Genomic DNA, 20,060 nt, shown 5'->3' on the forward strand with positions numbered 1-20,060 from the left:
CCTGCAAACCACCACAGGCCCCCACCCGTGCACCAGGCCTCTATCCTATCTAATAAAAGAGTAATATGCAGATTGACCATCACTCCAGCACACAAGATGGCTGCCCCCATGTGGTCAAATATGGCTGCCCCCATGTGGACATAAGATGGCCATCACAAGATGGCCAGCAGGGGAGGGCAGTTGGGAGGCACCCGGCCTGCAAGGGAGGGCAGTTGAGAGGGACCAGGCCTGCAAGGGAGGGCAGTTGGAGGCGATCAACCCTGCAGGGGAGGGCAATTAGGGGTGACCAGGCTGGCAGAGGAGGGAAGTTGGGGGCAAACAGGCTGGCAGGGGAGCGGTTAGGCATCAATCAGTCTGGCAATGGAGTGGTTAGGGGGTGATCAGGCTGGCAGGCAGAAGCAGTTAGGGGCAATCAGGAAGGCAGGCAGGCGAGCAGTTGGGAGCCAGCAGTCCTGGATTGTGAGAGGGGTCCCAGATTGGAGAGGGTGCAGGCTGGGCTGAGGGACATCCCCCCTCCATGCACGATTTTCGTGCACCGGGCCTCTAGTGCTCTTATAATAGTTCATTTGTAATGTCATTCCAGTTAAACAAAAACTCCTGGCAATAATGTCAGTGTTGGAAAAAATGTTCTGATTGATTTGAGTACTCTAATGGTTAACAAAAAATTACTGTGTATAGAATTAGAATTACAGACGGACACACGCTTCATCTTTTTATCCTTTTTATTTCCATTTTTCTTTTCACCAGTGGTAGTGTTGTTCAGAACCTTTCTTCATGCTCATTTCTGTCCTTTGTTTCTACTCTAAATTGTTGTACTTTGACAATGTCCCCCTGTAGGTTGTATATTCTATCAAGCGTTTTTATAGCTCTATTGGCTCAACTTAAGCTGGGGAGTAACCAAAACTCTATCCCTTCTACAGTTATTTTTGAAATTCAGTTTTTTTGTTGTTGTTATTGCTGTCTTATTCTACCTTTCCAGAGTGCTTTTCTTGATGGAAACTACAAAAGCATATTAGAGTAATTTTGTCTTCTTTATATCATGTATTAACATTATGTCATGTTCTTTAAACAGTGGGGTTCGTTTTTCTACCATTTGCTTTTTTATTTTTGCAGGGCACATAATTTGTTTTGTGGTAGTTTTTATGAGACTCAGCATTTTCTGGAAAATATTCTTGTAGTTTGGTATGACTGGTTTTGTGTCCACCCCCCACCCTTTTTTTTTTTTTAACCTCAGATAGTTCTGTATTCAGCTGCTTTGTTTCTTTAGATGTTGTTTCCTTTCTTCATTGAAATTATCGAACATTTGTATAGAGCAGCCACATTTCTATTTTACTGCTCCAAATCCTCTGAAGATTATTCCATTTTATATCTCTGATCATATTTTCTTTATAGTTTTTGTGTTCTCCTTATACAAATATTATTTACATATCTGGTTTGCAACTTCTTTTTTTCTTCTTCCTAATGGATTTCAGATTCCCTACATAGAATGTATGTATCCTAAAAATTATTTTTAAATATTGATTTTAAATAGCCACTTGTTAGTTATTTCAGCTTTCGGTTTCTTATCAGCTTGTTCACTTTTCAGTATCTCCTCAAAATATCTGTCATCGTTGCCTTGAATTGTGGCAGAAGGATGTTGTAGCTAATTCCACTTGCATCAGTTTTTGTTTTGAAAAATTTTATTTTCAGAATTTAATAAATAAGGCAGCCACAGTTTATATTTATTTTCTATCAATAACATTATCACTCAATTTTTTTAGTTATACATTTGTGTGTGAAAATACATTTTTAAGACACATCAAAGACACATTTACATACTTTTTAAATGAAATGAGCTATTATAGATTGGAAAATTATTGCATCTTCCATATGTTACACTCTGTGTTTTCACAAACTTCTCAGTTGAATAACGGATCTGATACAATAAAGTCTTGGTATAATATCTTTTCCTCTTTAGATGGACACTTTTGTGAATCCACTTCGAAATTCTATGAGGAATGTTTCCAATGCAGTTAAATCCCTTCCTGATAGCTTGGCAGAGGGAATGACTAAAATGTCAGACAACATGGGCAGAATGTCAGAAAGACTAGGTCAAGACATAAAGCAATCATTTTTCAAGGTAAGATAATTTGCATTAATGTGTAAAGCAAATTATTTTTAAGTCACCTAAAATTTATTGAGTCCCTGCTTAGATTTACCTATTTCTTTCAAAAGTTCAAAGCCCTCTAACATACAGTCTCATAAAGAATTAAAAAACAAACAAACAAAATAACTAAAGAGAATACATTCTTACCAGAAATGTATACTATAAAATCCAGTCACTTCTCAGTCTCCGCTATGGTATAATTTTAAAATCTATGTGAAACAAATATTTTAAATTGGTAAAGTACAGGTAGTGGACCAAGTAGTTGGTTGTTTCATAATTTGTACCTTCAAATTTTGATCTAGTTGTTTGTCATAATAATTAAGATTATGAAAGAAAACATATAGCTATTACAGTTTTCATTAGATCAGTTTGAATGAAGAGGAAATATACAGAAACACAGAATGTTTTTACTGAAAGAGACAACTCCTAAAATAGTGTGTGTCAAGCATACTTCTCCATTAATTCTCATACTTTCTCTGATGCTTCACCTTCATTTCTATTCATGGGAAGTACACTCACTGAAAGGAGGATTTCCAGTGCCACTTCTGTGACTTCGTACAAAGTCACTGAACTTTTCCAGGCTTCTTTTTCCACATCAATAACATGAAAGGGTTATAATAGGTGATCTGGATGGTTCTTCCTGTGTTGATAAATTATCAGCTAGTACTGTTCTTCCTGTCCTTTTTTACCACAATTTGTCCAATGGGGTTAGTTTTTTCATCCTGTTATCATACTGTCAAGCTCTCTGTGGTAAAAGAAAGAAGATTGGAGTTTTATTCCCTGTGTTACTAACTTTTGGTCTTTAAATCATTTAACCTTTCTTAGCTTTAAATTCTTCAAAAAGGTATGGGATTTTGACTAAGTAATCTCCCCTTCCAACTAAAAAGTTAAGCATTTAAAAAAAAATCTTTCAGTAATGAAATAATCACACTTGGTTTCTAATTATAGATTGTGAATACTTTTTAAATACTATATATCAAATCAAATGCCATTTATTATGTTTGATAATTGTTTTGTTTTATTATTATATTTTGTTCTTTCACTGCTTGTGGGTTTACTTTGTTCTTTTTTCTTTTCTTTTTCTTTTTTTTATGTTAGATGCCTCCTTTAATTCCAAAGACTGATTCAGATCCTGAACATTGTCGAGTCTCAGCTCAACTTGATGATACTGTGAGTTAATTTTATTTTGGATAGTATTCAGTTGTGATTCAAATCATACTTGACAGATCTTTTTAATGAAGTATAGTAACATATAGCTACCGTTAATGTACATTTATTGTAAGTATTGAGTTTGATGAATTCTTACAAGCTGAACATGTCCATGTAATCAGCACTCTAAACAAGAAACAGATTGTTGTCAGTACCCCAGAAAGCCCCTAATGCTCTCTCCTGTCACTATGCTCTCCCCCACCAAGGGTAATCACTATCCTGACTTCCACCCTGCTTTTATACTTTATGTAAATGAAACTATAAGGTACGTACTCCTTTAAGTCTGGCTTTTTTTTTTTTTTTTTTTTTTTTTGTGCTCAACATTGTGATATTTGTTCATGTTGTTTTGTGTGATTGTAATTTCTTCATTCTTGTGGCCTTACAGTACCCCATTTTGTAAATATAGTACAATTTATTTGTTGTATTATGAATAGTATTCCAATGAATGTTCTGGTACATGTCTTTTGATTAAAAAAGTAAACATGTTTCGGTTGGGGCTATACCTAGGAGTAGAATTGCTTGGTTAGAGGGTATGCAAAGGTTCAGTTTTAATGGATACTGCCCCATAGTTTCCCGAAGTGTTTTTTCCACTTTCACTGCCACCTGCAATGCATGAGAATTCCAGTGGTCCAAGCCTGCCAGTGTGTGTCTTTTTATCTTTAGTCGTTCTGGTTTTTGTATCTCATGTGGATTTTCATTTCTCTTATGACTGAAATGTTGAACCCCATTTCATATGTTTATTGGCCTTTTGGGTGTCTTGTCTTTTGTGTCTAGTGCTTTTCCTTATTTTTCTGTTGGCTTGGCTGTTTTTGTCTTTTGATTAGTAAGAGTGCTTTATATGATCTAAATATTAATTCTTTGTCAGATTGTGTTTTGCTTTGTGTGCTTTTGTTTAATTGTATATACAATCGTACCTGTTGCAAGGTCACAAATATATGTGGTTTTCTTTAATATTTCTGTTTGTTTTACCATGCTGAAACTTACATTTGGCATTCATCTAAGGTTGATTTTTGTGTATGGATGAGGTAGGGGTCCATTTGACCTAAGCACCAATTACTGAGAAGGCCTTCTTTTCCCCAATTTCTGTGCTTCTCCTTTGTCACAAATCAGATTATTGTATATGTTTGGGTCTGGGCTCTATTCTATTGTATTAGGCAGATTTATTTTACAGTTATGATTATTTCCCTTCATTTTCTCATTAAACTTCTTTATGATAAACTATCTTTAAAAATACAATATTTTAATCTATTTTAAGACTATTTCAGAATAATTTATATTATGGTATAATATCCATAACATCATACCTTTTGTTAAGGGTTTTTACAGTTTAACCTTTTATTAGAATTGCCATGTGGCACCAAACTCGAATGTACTTAATCAGAGAACAGTTTTTATTTTGCCTCTGTAATGAAATGTATCCCTCCTCACCTCCCCCACTACCATGTTCCCCTCCCCTTGGTTAAACTCTGAGCTTTCAGTATGTTGTGAAAGGGAAGGTACACTAAGAAAATGTTTACAGCACGACAGTGAAAAATGTATAATTCATACTGTTTTCTCATTGTTTAAATTACAGCACTGATGAAGAAATCATTAGAGAGAGTATCTTAGTGATGAAAGTGTTATAAGCTTAACTGGCAATTATATGCAATTCTTTCGCATTTCTAAATCTGCTCCTGTTTTGGCTTTGTATATATTTTTTTTGCATCAAAGCGTTCTATTGTCTTCCTTTACTTTTTACATTGTTAATCAAATATTCCCATTATAAAAGTGTTCACATTTTTACTGGTTAAATGTTAAAATTCTCATAGTTTAGAGAAATGTCTTAGTACTGCTAGCTGTTTACTAGATTTTATTCAATTCTTTTCCCTGAAAATACCTAAATACATAAAACTCACTAATCAAGCACAACACATTTTGTGTAGATTGTGTTTTGTTATATTAAACTAGAGGCCCGGTGCATGAATTTTATGCACAGTGGGGTTCCTTGGCCTGGCCAGGATTGGGCCGAAACCGGCTCTCCAACATCCCTCGAGGGGTCCCAGATTGCGAGAGGGCGCAGGCCAAGCCGAGGGACCCCACTGGTGCACGATCAGGGCCAGGGAGAGACGCAGGAGGTTGGCCAGCCGGGAAGGGGGCCGCGGGAGGGCTCCTGGGCATGTCCGGCCTGTCTTGCTCAGTCCTGATCAGCCAGACCCCAGCAGCAAACTAACCTACTTGTCAGAGCGTCTGCCCCCTGGTGGTCAGTGCACGTCATAGCAACTGGTCGACTGGTCAACTGTCCGCCCCCTGGTGGTCAGTCCATATCATAGCGAGTAGTTGAGCAGCCTTAGCATTCATTAGCATATTAGGCTTTTATTATATAGGACTAGCGTTCCCGTTGCAGGAAGAATCCTGCAATACGGTTTCCTGCTGCACTCTACCCCGCCCCGCCTGCTCTCCTCCCTTCTCCCCCGCCCCGCCTTCTCCGCCAGCCCACCTGTTCTCCTTCCTTCTCCCCCGGCCCCGCCTCCGCTCCTCCCTTCTCCTCCCCCCAGCTTGCTTGCTTCTCCGCAGCTTTGCTCCCTTCTGCAGCTCTTGGCTTCTTTCTACGCTGTCTTGATATGCAAATTAACCGCCATCTTGGTTGGGGTAATTTGCATACTCATCCTGATTGGCTGGTGGGCGTGGCTTGGCTGGTGGGCGTGGCTTGGGTATAGCGAAGGTGTGGTAAATTTGCATATTTGTCTATTATTAGGTAGGATAAGGAGGAATGTTGAGACTACTTTGTTCTTTTGAAAAACATGCCCTAGGAAATAGGCAAAGGGGCTAGTATTTGCCTTATCCAGCTAATACAGACTCTACTAAAAGTAAAAGAGCCAATAATCTTTCCCCAAGACCATTATTATAGTCATGGAATTTACTCATCATTATAGGGCTGTAAAATTCTGTATTCTGTCAAAATGACTTTAAAAATGTCTTTTCTAAGTTAGAATGAAATGTCAGGTTATGCAAGCTATAATATAACTTGTTCTCTGACCTGTGAAATGGTAGCAATAATTTTGTGAAGTGTCCATTTATGGTAGGTAGGTAACTCAATTAAACATGCTTATTTCTTCTCATACATTGTTAGGTGGATGACAATATTCCGCTTAGGGTAATGCTGCTTCTCATGGATGAAGTGTTCGACTTAAAAGAGAGAAATCAGTGGTTGCGAAGAAATATCAAAAACCTACTTCAACAGCTTATTAGAGCCACATATGGTGATACTATTAATAGGTACCACATTTTTTTTATTTTTATTCCTTCATTTATTACTTAGCTTTTAAACTTTTACTTCTGAAAGTAAATTGTTCAACCTTCTTAGGATATGTCCTTCTCTGGGCCCTTTAAGAACATTATTAAAGCAGTCTATTTTTCTCAGAGATTATTTATATGCAAATTAAGTTGCTTATTACTCCATGAAAGTAGTGTTTATTTTATTCACCTTAAATTTTGACTGTATATAAATTTCTTTACTTTCAGAAAAATAGTCGACCATGTTGATTGGATGACCTCACCTGAGCAAGTAGCGGACTTAGTGAAACGTTTCAGGTATATCTAAGACACAGTCACTTCTTTCAGGTAGTACAGAGTTTAGCATTGTTATCACTAATTAACTCTGATTGCTTTTCTTTCCTTCCTGGCCAAAGTTGTTTTTAGTTATCACTGATGAGCCAAAAGACTAAGAATTGTAATAAACATTTTTTACATGGGCATGTTGATCTTTGTTTTCTTTAAAACCAGAATAGAAAAAAAGCATAAAAGAAAATTCTTAAGATGCTAGGCATTTTAAAGTGGCTTTAAAATAATTGAAATACGAGTGTGGACAAGGCATGGCCATATAATCCAATACCTAGTGTTGGGGATTTCTTTTTCCTGCTTGTTTGCTAACCTTGATTTTAAATGAAAACTTTAAAAAGTATGTATGTCTCTGGCCATAGTCTAATTTTTTAACTATTTGAACCTCTGAAAATAATACACATTAAGAGCAGTTATAGTCCAGTTTATATGTTCATTCTATAAAAGTATTTCGAGCCCCTCCTTTATGCCTAGCACTTTGCCAATCACCAGGGACTCTGATGCAGTTCCTTCAAGAAAAGCCTGGTGTAGCAGAGAAATGGACCTCTTTTCTAGGAGTGAAAGATAAGCAAAGACATCAATATTCATGGCATCGTGTATTTTAAAATGATAGAAGCAAGAAGGGAGCTATCAGTATAAGCACTATTTGCTTGGTACTATGCCAACTTCTTTATGTACACTTTCTGGTTTTATCATGTTTCACGAGATAGGGATTTTGTCTCCATTTTGTTAGGAGGAAATTGAGGATTAGACAAGTTAGGCAGCTTGCCCAAAAGCTTGGGTGCTGGAAACAGGGAACCGGGTTTCTCTAATCTGAAGCTACATTTTCCTCTGTACCATACTGTTTCCAAAAGTTGGACCACTGCCCTGGCACATTGATTCTGTTTCAGGGTAGGTAAATGGTGTTCCTCAGGAGCAGTGATTCTCAGCCTTGGCTGCACAGTGAAATCGCTTGGAAAGCTTTACAAAGTGCCGGTGCTTGGGCCTCTCTCCAGAGCCTGACTTAATTAATCTGTTGGAAGGCCTGCACATTAAGAGTTTTAAAGCTCCCAGGTGTTTCTACTGTGTAAAGTTAAGAACGACCGTTCTGGGGATTCTCTCTCCCTTAGGCCAGATTCCCTGACGGAAGCTTAGTTATTGTGCTTGAATTCCTGCTTTTGGCCTCATAAATAAGGAACAAGAATTAAGCATGCTGTGAAAGTGAAGGAGAACGGATTATATGTGTGAAAGGAACATTGTACTCAATCCAGCTGTAAGGTGTGGGTGCAGAGTTTGTTTTATGTTGGCTTAGTGATAAAGGACCTGAGGGAGATTAACGCTACCCAAATTCAGGATGTTGTGCGTTGTATTTAGATGAGATGTTCAATTTCAATGAGAGGAGAGGCCTACTTTGAAGTTAAATGCTGTGATATAGTTGTTTATGTATTCCGTTTTGCTATCTTTATCATTTGTCAGTGTTTATAAGTTATATCAGGGCAGAATTCATCTGTATCTTTCTTGTGTGTATCCTTTTATACCTAAAATTGAACCTTGTACTTAGTTTCTATTTGTTGAATATCATACTTTTATAAAATTTCAGAAATATTTCCTCTTTCTGTTTACATTTGTGTTTTCTGTAGAAAATTGGAATAATTGTACCAACTTGTATTATTAGAAAATAAAAATAGTTATAAAATTTAATCTTTTTAAATAGAGATGCCTTTTGGCCAAATGGCATTTTAGCAGAAGCTGTTCCATGCAGAGATAAAGCTATCCGAATGAGAACAAGAATTGCAGGAAAAACTAAACTACTTTCAATTATGCCAGGTGAGTGAACATGTTGGGTAAAAAACTCACTAATTTGTAGTTCTGAATTTTGGCATTGAGCATTCTAGTTTGATTATAACAACTACCATTTGATTACTTACCATATATGAGGCACTGTTCTGGCAGTCCTCGTTTTTTCTTAACCAGTCCCCGTTACAATATTATGAAGCTAGGCACTGTTAATGTTGCAACTTTATATGTGAGGAAACAAAAGCTCAAAGAGATTAAGTAAGGTACCCAAAGTTTATAGCTGATAAGCAAGTGTTGGGATTCTGACTCAGCTCTGAGTGATATGAAAGCCAGTTCTTTCAACCACTTGAAAAAAAGTGGTGCTTTCAACCACTTCACTTTGCTGCCTTGAAATATTTTGAGGATAATTGGATGATAAATAAAATATGTAACAGACTTAAGGGCTAATAAAGGAATCTGAAGTTTGAGGTTTTAGGAAGAATATTTGTTCTTTTTTCAAAGAATGCCTTTACATAGGAACAACTGACTGATCTAATATTAATCTTTATTAAAACATGATCTCAAAGAAAGTACACAAAATGGCATCCTGTGGTCTAATTTGAGTTACTTCTTTAGAACACGCCTATTCACTAAGTTAAATTCACTTTGTCCCTTTTGTCTTCTCTCAGTAAGAGAAGGTATGTAATATGACAAGCAGTTTGTGTGGCTGCGTGGTTATTTGGTCCCTCCTTTGGTTACGAATATCTTTGACATACCTAGGTATCTTCTCTCCACATTTAAATTATGGATGTAGAGAATCTAAAATATGTATTTGTTAAGTTCTTTAATATCATAGAATACCTATTCTTCTATAATTTAAAACTAAATTTCCATCATAGATTTTAATAATCAACTTTCTCTTCTGTCAGTTAAGTTGGAAAGTTGCCACATGGCTGTTAATTCTGCCCTATAAACTATATTGTTGCATTTGGATTTTAAAAGCAAATTATAGAAATAACATTTCAGAAAAATAAAAAGACACAATAACTTAAAATATTATGTAATAAACCACTAGAATATATTAGGTCTTGCTATAAACTGACTCAATTATGCAGCTGAAAGAATTCTTAATGCATTTATTCAGTAAGTATTTTTTGAGAGCGTATCATGTGCCATACACTATTCTTTGCACTAATCTTTGCCTACTTGGAGCTAACACTCTAGTGAAGGGACACAGAAATCAGACAAAACAATAATATAGCACAGTATGTTCCATAGACAACAGAGAGTGCAGGACAAGGGAGGTGTCAGTAAGTTGCAGACATAGATGGGGTGACCGGGAAGGCCCTGAGAAGATGACACTTGTGTGAAGACTGGCAGGAAGTGAAGGTAGATATAAAAATACATGTTTATAATCCCTCACTTGTTTTAAAGTATATTGTACCCCTAGTTAGAAACATACCTTTTGAAGTTGCATGTTTCTTTCACAAGCACCAGAGTAATATTTACTAGTACTACTATTAGGGTCCTGATTATGAATAACTAAGAATAATCATACATGTTGTTCCCATACTCAGATATCTCTAGTGGCCTCATGTTGCCTGTGAGTAAACTCCAAAGTCGCTCATCCCAACAGTCACAGCACTGTCAGTCCCATTCTCTTCTCCACTTTCTCAAGGGAAACCCTAGATTCAGCCGATGGCACCACCCCCACTCCTGGCATCTGCCTGGTTTTGTGCCCTTAAGTGCTCACTCACTGATGTTTCTCCACCAAAGCGAATCCTTCATCTGGTTGTATCTGTCAAATTCCTGCCCAGGTAGCAACATCCACTTCATTTGTTACTTCCTGGAACGGACCTTGCCTTATATTCTCGTGTAGAATTCTACCCTCCATATACATTTTTATAATTTTTGTATTTTAATGGCACTGTTACTGTGTCACAGGTTTTTTTGAGATCATATGTCAGCTTTCACACATAATTTCCTTATAGCGTATTTCTCATTGTGCATTACACATAATAAGAATATGTTTTTGAGCCGAAACCGGTTTGGCTCAGTGGATAGAGCGTCGGCCTGCGGACTGAAGGGTCCCAGGTTCGATTCCGGTCAAGGGCATGTATCTTGGTTGCGGGCACATCCCCAGTAGGGGGTGTGCAAGAGGCAGCTGATCGATGTTTCTCTCTCATCGATGTTTCTAACTCTCTATCCCTCTCTGTAAAAAATCAATAAAATATATTTTAAAAAAAAAGAATATGTTTTTGAGTTTATAGGTCACTTTTCACATTATTTAATTAAAGCCTTATAAATCCTTAGTGTTTATAAGGATATTGGTTGTTATAAATCCCCATTTTACAGATAAAGAAACAAACTCAGGGCAGGTGAGTATCATATAGTATATGTGTTAGGGACAGGATTGTAATTCTCATTGGGGTTCCTGAGCTGGGTCCTGTTTCTTTCTCATGTGCTGTCATGTCTCCCAGTATCTATTGCATCAGTGATTTGGAGGCATGCATGCACATGTATAAATTTTAAACCTCAGTTACAATACATGGCTGAAACGCATTAACTGAACACCTAGTACTTTTTACTTACTCTGCTGTGTTCTTTGCATACTTGGTAGAGCATAGTGTACTAGTAGGCCCTGTGCTTCCTTTATTTGAGTAATGAACTGTGTTTCTTTTCCCCCCTATGTAGATGAACTGAAGCACATTATTGGGGCTGAGACAACACGGAAAGGTATTCTTCGTGTTTTTGAAATGTTTCAGCACAACCAGTTAAATAGGAGAATGGTTTATGTCTTCTTGGAAGGCTTTTTGGAAACCTTATTTCCACAGTATAAATTCCGTGAACTTTTCAACAAACTGCATTCACGATCAATGCAGATGCAGAAATATAAACAGAAACTTCAGACATCTCAAGCGCCTTCTTTGCAGAAAAGGTGACACTCCAATCTGTGAAGCTGGTGTTCCTTTTTTCCAGAACTAAAGTGTGGACAGATCTTCTGGGGCTTAACTCATATACTGTTGTGCCTGCACCAGTCTCTTAATGTCTCAAATAGATTATTAATACATCCACAAAACTGTGGTTTTTTTTCATCCTTGTCTGTAATCCATCACTACCAAGAGAGTTGCCGTGTCTTAAATGATTTGGTGCATATTTTTGCAACACTGAGAGGATACTGCCCCCATCTCAAGCAAGAACGACGTCTGTCTCTTTCGTTTTAAACTAATCAGCGTTCTGCAGCAGTGACACAGTGCCAGAGTGTATGCATGAGAGCCAAGGAAAGCACAAAGAACGGTTCACAGATACATTAGCTAATTTGTCTGAAGTGGGAGACTGTGCAATGTGTGATTTGGAGGGATTTGTTTTGCATAATGATTTTATAGGTCTCTTGGAATTTTGATATATTGTAGGTTAGCCAGATGAATGATCTTTGGAACATCTATTTTGGGTCTGGGAAAAGTGACAGAATGCCCTTAAGGTATGAATTAACCTTATACCCAAATTTACAGCTCTGAGACATAAAATAAAACCAATCAGAAACAGAATGATTGGATTTGTTCACTGGTATAAAACTAGCTTTAATTGATTCTAATGTGCTTTAAGGGCTCTCTTTTGCTCTTACGGTACTCAATCCACGTTTTCTTTTGGTATTCTTTATGCAAAAAAAAAGAAGCATATGGTGGCTCTCACTTAAGTTTCAAAATTATTGCAGTTTTCTTTACCTTTAAGAGATTAATTACCATTATAAAATAGGGGTATAATTTGTTGAAAGACAGCCAAAAAATTCTGTCCTTCTAAAAATAATGAAAATGTGAAAGGAAACAGCACTCTATTGAAAGTTACCATTTGATAATTTAAATTGTGTGATCTAGACATACCTTAGGTGATTTTAAAAATAGAAAATAAAAGGATTAAATGAGTTTATTAGTCATATGTAAACATACAAATCCCTAATTCTATTATAGTGTACATATATGAAAATAATGAAAAACAGAACTATAATATTTTTTAAAATATGCTTTTATTTATATTTTGCATAATGTAAAATTTTACTAAGTAAAGCAAGTTGGCAAAACCCCTCAGTGTATACATTTAAGTCCCTCAAATAATTTTATACCAACAACAAAATACCTTTTCCAGTTTTGGAGCCTCTGCATTTCCCTTAGTTTTCGCCTTCTCCTTGTGTCCATCTTGGAAGTCTTTCTATCCTTTATATGCAGGATTCCTGTATAGTTTTAAACACTTCCACTGACTAAGGGTTTGAGTGTGTCAGCTTTTTTTGTTTTAAAAATATTTAACACTAAAACCTTAAAATAGTGAAGCTACTTATTGGGCCACTGAGCCAAAATCCTGGTATTAAAAGAACACCTGGGTGCTTAAGATAGAGGGACAGAGTATTGGTATCCCAGTTATTTGGGAGCTTTGAGAATTGAACAAGATATTATCGTCTTGTTTTCACTGAGGTCCTACTGAAAGAGTGAAGCCTAATAGCAGAGTAAAGCCTTCCTTTAAAGCTTTATAATAATAATCGTATTTATATTAATGATGCTGGTGTGCATACTTGTATGCATCTATTCATTGTGTGTTGCATGTCTTCAAAATTACATAAATGAAATCCCTTTCATTGAAACTTAACAAAAGAGAAAAGATCCTTATTAACTCTGGTGGAAGAAATAATATTTCTTCTTCTCAGTGTACCTCCCTCCCTCCTCATGCACCAGGCTTTAAAAATGAGGCTGTTTGAAACATGTCTGTCAAAAGCATCAGCATGGCCACAAGTGCAATGATTTTCAGATATACCCCTGCCCAGTTCAAGGATATTTTTGACATAAATAAATCTAAGGGTAAACAGAAGCACTCATGTAAGGGTCTAGTGTGTACATGTGAAAAAACGTTTCTAGAGAATGGGAGGAGCGCTGGCCATCAACCAGGGAAAGAGATGTCGTGTAAGATTGCAAACTTTTCATAACAGAGCCCTGCAAGGTAACTGCATTATACCAAACAAATATTTGAGTAAATGGGTTTTTAAAATAATTTTTGTTAAGAGAGTTTATATTTCAAAAGCAGGAATGTCAAATGGTAGTCTATGTAAACGGTTGTGCATCTTCTCCATGCACATCTATGTTTTACATCAGAGAGAGCCGTGGTCATGCTAAAATTAGAGATATTGTTTGAATGACTTGGTCAAGCTGTGTGTAAAATATTTAACCCATAAGTACAGTGTACTATGTTAAATGAAGTTATTACATTTAATGCATTTATTGCATATATAAATATACATGAAGAGGCTTTATGTCTTCTGATATTTGATTTTTGAATGTTTATTAAGTCAGTGGTGCCTGTAGGCAAAAACCATAAAAATTAATCATTCTTTGGGTTTTCTGATTTTTCAGGTAACAGACTATTTAGAAACCATTATTATTAACTTTCAATAGTTTATTCACCTAAAAAAATTTGATTGTATGATTTAAATATAGCAGTTAGATGGGCATTTCCTATAATTTGGGTGTACTGAATAGTTGCTGAAAATAATTGTGCCATTGACCAATGGATGCACTTGGTTAGCCTTAAATTTTTTTAAACAAACATTAAAAACTTTTTTTCTATTTCAGTTTGCTCATTTTAAGTTGTGTTACTGGTGTTTGGGGAAAAAAAATCAAACAGTTAAGTGCTACCAGAAAGTGTACCGATTTTTAAAAAACTAAGAACAATATAAATTTCACAATCTAAAATTTTAATTTTGTGCAATATTTTCATTTAATGCATGTATATTTGAGTAATTGTAAAATAAATGAATTTTTAATGTTTTGAGATCTAGTTTAAACTAATGTCTTCTTAACCCAACAACTTACATTCCGTTGTTGCTGCATCCTTTTATTTAAGGACTTGTTTTAAAAGTCTCTTTGTCACTCCTTGTAAAATTCTTTTGTTAATAGTAAATTTTGCTTATAGGAGCATGGCTCCTGTATTACAAGGGAAAATATAAAGAGCACATCTTAGGATTATAATTGTTAAAAGATAACTTGTGCATATCATTGTACAGTTCGTGTCAACTGTGTGCCTAACTATTCTATCAATACTTTCCTTCTTTAACAAAGAAGAAACAACAATCAGAATGTGTTATTTTTATTGAACTAAAAAAGAAGAGTAAAAATTTTATTTGGTTTGTGTTATGTTCTGTCCATTAGAAAATACTAATAAAGTATTAACAAACCTTTTTGTTGAATTTATTTGGTAGTAATGCATTTTTATTACTTAAAAAAAATGCTTGCTCGGTGGCCTTATTTTTAGTATCTCTGTGTATTTTTTTTCCTTTTCATTTTGGAAATCAAACAATACAAGATCCAGGTTGCTAGATGAGCTATTGAGTGATTGACTTATAACTAACTGAATTTAATTTTCCTTTTATGGGGCAAGTAACTTACTACCACTTTGTTAAAGAAACTTCATACTTCCCTGTCATTCAGAATTATAAAGTAATTTTCCCATAGATCTATAATAATCTATTAACAGTTTTTACTTTTTCTCGTTTTTAATTTATAGTTTGCCTAATGTTTTAGACATTTCAGTTCTAAAAGTAGTTGTTTCATTACTCAGCATTGTAGCTATATCTGGTTGGTCATAATATTTGCAGCCTCCCTGGATCTGTATCCACAAGACTTCCCAGACCTCAGGTGTGAATACTGCCACCTTACCAGGGACAGGCACAATATTTCTCAAAATACATACTGTAAAATATTTATCTCTCTATGATGTTCTTGGGAGAATAATTTTTTACTTTTATATAACTTATGCAGATTTACATGCTAGCCAAAATCCTAAAATGTTCACAATTCAAACGATTATATCAAATGTTCTGAAAAGTTTTATAATAAGTAAACACTTTGTTTACCTAACTTCCCAAACTTAGTTATCCATAGAATCTTTTGTCATAATCAACTATTAATAGCTTGAGGATAACATTCCTAATATTCAAACCTAAAGAACATGGTTTGAAAAACAGTCATAGGAGGAAACTACTATAATTAAGGAATATTAACTCTAAACGGAAAAAGCAGTGGATTGGGGACACAAGATTTTATATTTTTGCCTATCATTCCAATGGAAAGTTCAGTTTTTGGAATAAAAAGAATATGGAAAAATTAATGGCTGATTAGTAGATGTTAGAATTGAATTTTGCCCTGAGTATCAGAATAATGTACTCAGTGAGGGGAAATAAAGTGGGAAAGATACTTGCTAAGGACCTTGCGAATGAGATCAAAAGAGAAGTAACTAGGAAATGCAGGAGGGAGAGAGAAATATAATATTGTACAGTCAGTTTTTAAAATGTGTGCCAAACGTTGCCCTATATGTAATGGCGGGTACTGTGTTTGATCTAGCAAAAATTGCAGCAGCTGCGAACCTAGTGTTTCACAAGGAAAAAATTAATAGATTGAAAATTAGAATTAACTCATGTCATCAACCAGTGCACAATGTATTGAAATGTATGTGAGATGTGATATTTTAAATTGGTAAACGACCTTTCACGTATCATCGGGTAGAATAAATCAATAGAGGACTATGTGTTGGAAGTCCCTAAGACCATCCCCTGGGGCTTTACTAAGAGGGCTCACATGACTCAACCTAGAGTCATACAGCTAATATCTGATACAGCAAAAGGATGTAGAACAAGATCAAAGGGAAAGGGTTGGTGGGGCTAAGTCCAAAAAACCAAGCCTGACCTTCCAAGATTCTTCTAGAGTCTTGAAGGATACACTTAATTCCCCCTCCAGCAATGAGTTGTGACATGTGAAATGTTGTCAACCAGGAAGCTCATTCAAGACTGCCTATGAACAGGTACATGCAAAAAAATGAAACTAGACCACCAACTTACACCATACACAAAAAATAGAAAAGTGGATAAAGGACTTAAACGTAAGATGGGAAACCATAAAAATAGAGGAATCCACAGGCAGCATAATGTCAGACATATGCTGAAGCAATATCTTCACCAATATAGCTCCTAGGGCAATGAAAACTAAAGAGAAAAACAAATGGGACTACATCAAAATAACAAGTTTCTGTACAGCAAAAGAAACCATCAACAAAACAAGAAAGCCCACTGCATGGGAGAACATTTGCCAATGTTATCACCGATAAGGGCTTAATCTCCAACATTTATAGGGAACTCATACAACTTAACAAAAGGTAGATAAACAATCCAATCAAAAAATGGGCAATGGACCTAAATGGATACTTTTTGAAAGAGGACATAAGGAAGGCCAAGAGATATGAAAACATGCTCAAAGTCACTAATCATCTGAGAGATGCAAATCAAAACAACAATGAGCTACCATCTCACACCTGTCAGAATGGCTATCATCAACAAATCAACAAACGACAAGTGCTGGCAAGGATGTGGAATAAAAGGAACCCTCTTGCACTGCTGGTGGGAATGCAGACTGGTGCAGCCACTGTGGAGAACGGTATGGAGTTTCCTCAAAAAACTAAAAATGGAACTCCCATTTGACGCAGTGATCCCACTTCTAGGAATATATCCCAAGAAACTAGAAACACCCATTAGAAAGGATATATGCACCCCTATGCTCATAGCAGCACAATTTACCATAGCTAAGATTTGGAAACAGCCTAAGTGCCCATCAGCAGATGAGTGGATTAAAAAACTGTGGTACATCTACACAATGGAATACTACGCTGCAGTAAAAAAAGAAGGAATTCTTACCAGTTGCAACAGCATGGATGGAACCGAAGAGCATTATGCTAAGCGAAATAAGCCAGTCAGAGAAAGATAAATATCACATGATCTCACTCATTTGTGGAATATAATGAACAACATAAACTGATGAACAAAAACAAATCCAGAGACAGAGACGCATCGATCAGACCGTCAAACATCAGAGGGAAGGCAGGGGAGAGTGGGGGTAAGGGAGAGAGATCAACCAAAGGACTTGTATGCATGCATATAAGCCTAACCAATGGACACAGACACCAGGGGGGTGAGGGCATGAGTGGGGGTTGGGGGAGGCAATGGGATAAGGACACATATGTAATACCTTAATAAAGGAGAAAAAAAGACTGCCTATGACTTTAAAATTTCATTTTAATCTTCACCTGAGGGGTTTCTTTTTGTTTTTGTTTTTTTGGAGAGGAAGGGGGAGAGAGAAAAACATTGATGTGAGAAACATCAATCAGTTGCCTCCTGTATGTGCCCTGACCAGGAATCAAACCCGCTGCCTTTTGGTGTGCAGGACAATACTCCAACCAACTGAACCACCTGGTTGGGACAAGACTGCCTATGATTTTTATAGGAGGCAGTTCATGTAGGCACCCTCTGCCTGGCATATACCAAAATTCCGGACTCTCAGAAGGTAAGCTTGTGTTCTGCAGAAACTACCATATACATATATATTTTGTACAAACAAGTTTAGGCATAGTGAGGCACTTTTATCATTTTGGGAAATTGTAGAAATACTCCTGAAATCTGAGTTCTAAGATTTCTGAGAACAGGGGCCAACCTTGTAAGCAAACCTTTCAAAGAACAGCAGTCACCTGCTATGTTAACTCTTCTGTACAACTATATACCTTGATGCAAAGAAATGGCTGATAGAAAGTTTCGAGTTGCCCTGAAGCTCAAAAAGGTCTATCCCTGTGTAGAAGCCCCCATGCCTAGAAGTAGAAACACGGCAGAAAAAAATGTAGATGTAGACTTTGAAAGGAAAAAAGATAAAGTGATATTCATATGCATATGTAAAAAACTGGAGGAACAGATTGTGTTTCTAAGGAAGATTCCCATAGCCAACAGTTATATAGCACTTACTAATCACAACTTTTTGAGTGTAGGTACATTTCTCTTTAGTTTATGGATGGGAAAGCATCCCAGCCTCCATTTACTAGATAATGCCAGGAGCACCCCTCACCCTCACTCCCACCCCTCGTTGTGATAAAGATGTCTTCAGACATGGCCAAGTGATGTCTGGGGCAAGATTGGCACTAGTTGAGAACTAGCTGGTTTGGCTCAGTGGATAGAGCGTCAGCCTGCAGATCAAAGGGTCCCGAGGTTTGATGACAGTCAAGGGTACCTACCTCGGTTGCAGGCTTCTCCCCAGCCCAGGCCCTGGTCTGGGCTTGTGAGGAAGCCGACCAATCGATGTGTTTCATTGATGTTTCTCTGTTCCACACACACTAAAAATCAATGGGAAAATATCCTCTGGTGAGGATCAAAAACAACAGCGAAAACAAAAGCAAGATCAAGTAGGGACTGAAGACTAATTATGGACATCTGTGTCTTTATAAGCAAACACCTGGCGGCTTTGTGGCTTGCCTTGTAGGGAGAATGTAAGCAGGATGCCTGAGTCTGCCTTGCTGGGGGAGGCTGCCAAACCAAGTATTTTAACTTGACTTTGTTAAGTGAGCATCTCATAGTTGAGGCAGCGGTGGAGGTGGTGGAAGAGAACCTGAGATAAGACAAACAGGTTTTTTTTCTTTTCTTGGAAGATGTGAGATAAATGATTAAATGAAAACATGGCTGTTTTACTCTCATGCCCAGGCTACGAACTTAGCATCGTGGATACGTATGGGATCTTTTCCTTATAAATCGTTATTTTGTGAGCCAGTCCTCTCAAAGCTTGAAAATTCCCTCTCAGTCTTCTTTGCAAGTGAACACCTTTCCTAAAGGCTCTTGTTTCTGAGTTTCCCATCCACACCATCCACTGGGCTGCCCAGGTGGCTCACCTGCGCTGATGGCCTCCAGGGATGAAGCGCCATTGGAGCTCATCTCCAACAATCAGAGCTGTTATCCTTGCTGACCCTTTACTCCCCCCGCCTCCCGGTTCTTTTTCTGGGTCTTGGGCAAATCTGGTTCTGCTTTTGATTAGTGCACAGCTGCTGTATAAATCCATTGGTGGCAGCAATGTTGGGAAGCTGATTTTTGCCGTCTGAACTTCTGATTCTCCATCAAACCGCCATTTGTCTGTTTGTTTGCCCGTCTTAAGGACTCCTGGTATCGACTGGCCTTTCAGACACAAGCTTAGGCCGGCAGTTGGTTTCACCTGTGGGGTTTTAAAGGCAGTCACGTTGCAGCCTACACCCGGATGGTGTTTCTTTTGCCACAGGTAGAATGTTCTGTGCTGTTTGTCTGATTTACACAGTACTACATACTAAAAAGTTTTAAAGAAAAAAGTTTTGTGCCTGCTGGAAAGAAAGCAGCTCCCTGCAATCCGGTGTCTGACCTCCCTCCTCCCAGTGCTGCTGCAACACATTGGTGAGTTTTGTTCTTTATTTTCGGTTCATGGATGAAGTTGTAAAAGGGAGCCTGTTCTCTCTCTCTCTCTCTCTCTCTCTCTCTCTCTCT

General features: G+C 37.1%; 1 protein-coding gene across 8 annotated transcripts in view; it reads left to right on the forward strand.

The window, feature by feature from the left end:
* SNX13 (sorting nexin 13) overlaps positions 1-18,124 on the forward strand; it is a 107,673-nt gene extending 89,549 nt beyond the window's left edge. For 2 of the 8 annotated variants that reach the window (XM_079786082.1, XM_079786083.1), the window contains exons 19-24: positions 1,958-2,119; positions 3,245-3,316; positions 6,465-6,610; positions 6,857-6,925; positions 8,646-8,758; positions 11,402-18,124. In XM_079786082.1, coding sequence (XP_079642208.1) covers positions 1,958-2,119; positions 3,245-3,316; positions 6,465-6,610; positions 6,857-6,925; positions 8,646-8,758; positions 11,402-11,649 — 810 coding nt within the window. In that variant the 3' untranslated portion in view covers positions 11,650-18,124. Of the gene's footprint in view, positions 1-1,957; positions 2,120-3,244; positions 3,317-6,464; positions 6,611-6,856; positions 6,956-8,645; positions 8,759-11,401 lie in introns of those variants that run through there. The other 6 variants (XM_079786081.1, XM_079786078.1, XM_079786077.1 and 3 more) reach the window with 6 other exon arrangements.
* The last annotated feature ends 1,936 nt before the right edge of the window (positions 18,125-20,060 follow it).

Source organism: Cnephaeus nilssonii, assembly GCF_951640355.1.
Source record: "Cnephaeus nilssonii genome assembly, chromosome: 12".
Taxonomy (NCBI): domain Eukaryota; kingdom Metazoa; phylum Chordata; class Mammalia; order Chiroptera; family Vespertilionidae; genus Cnephaeus; species Cnephaeus nilssonii.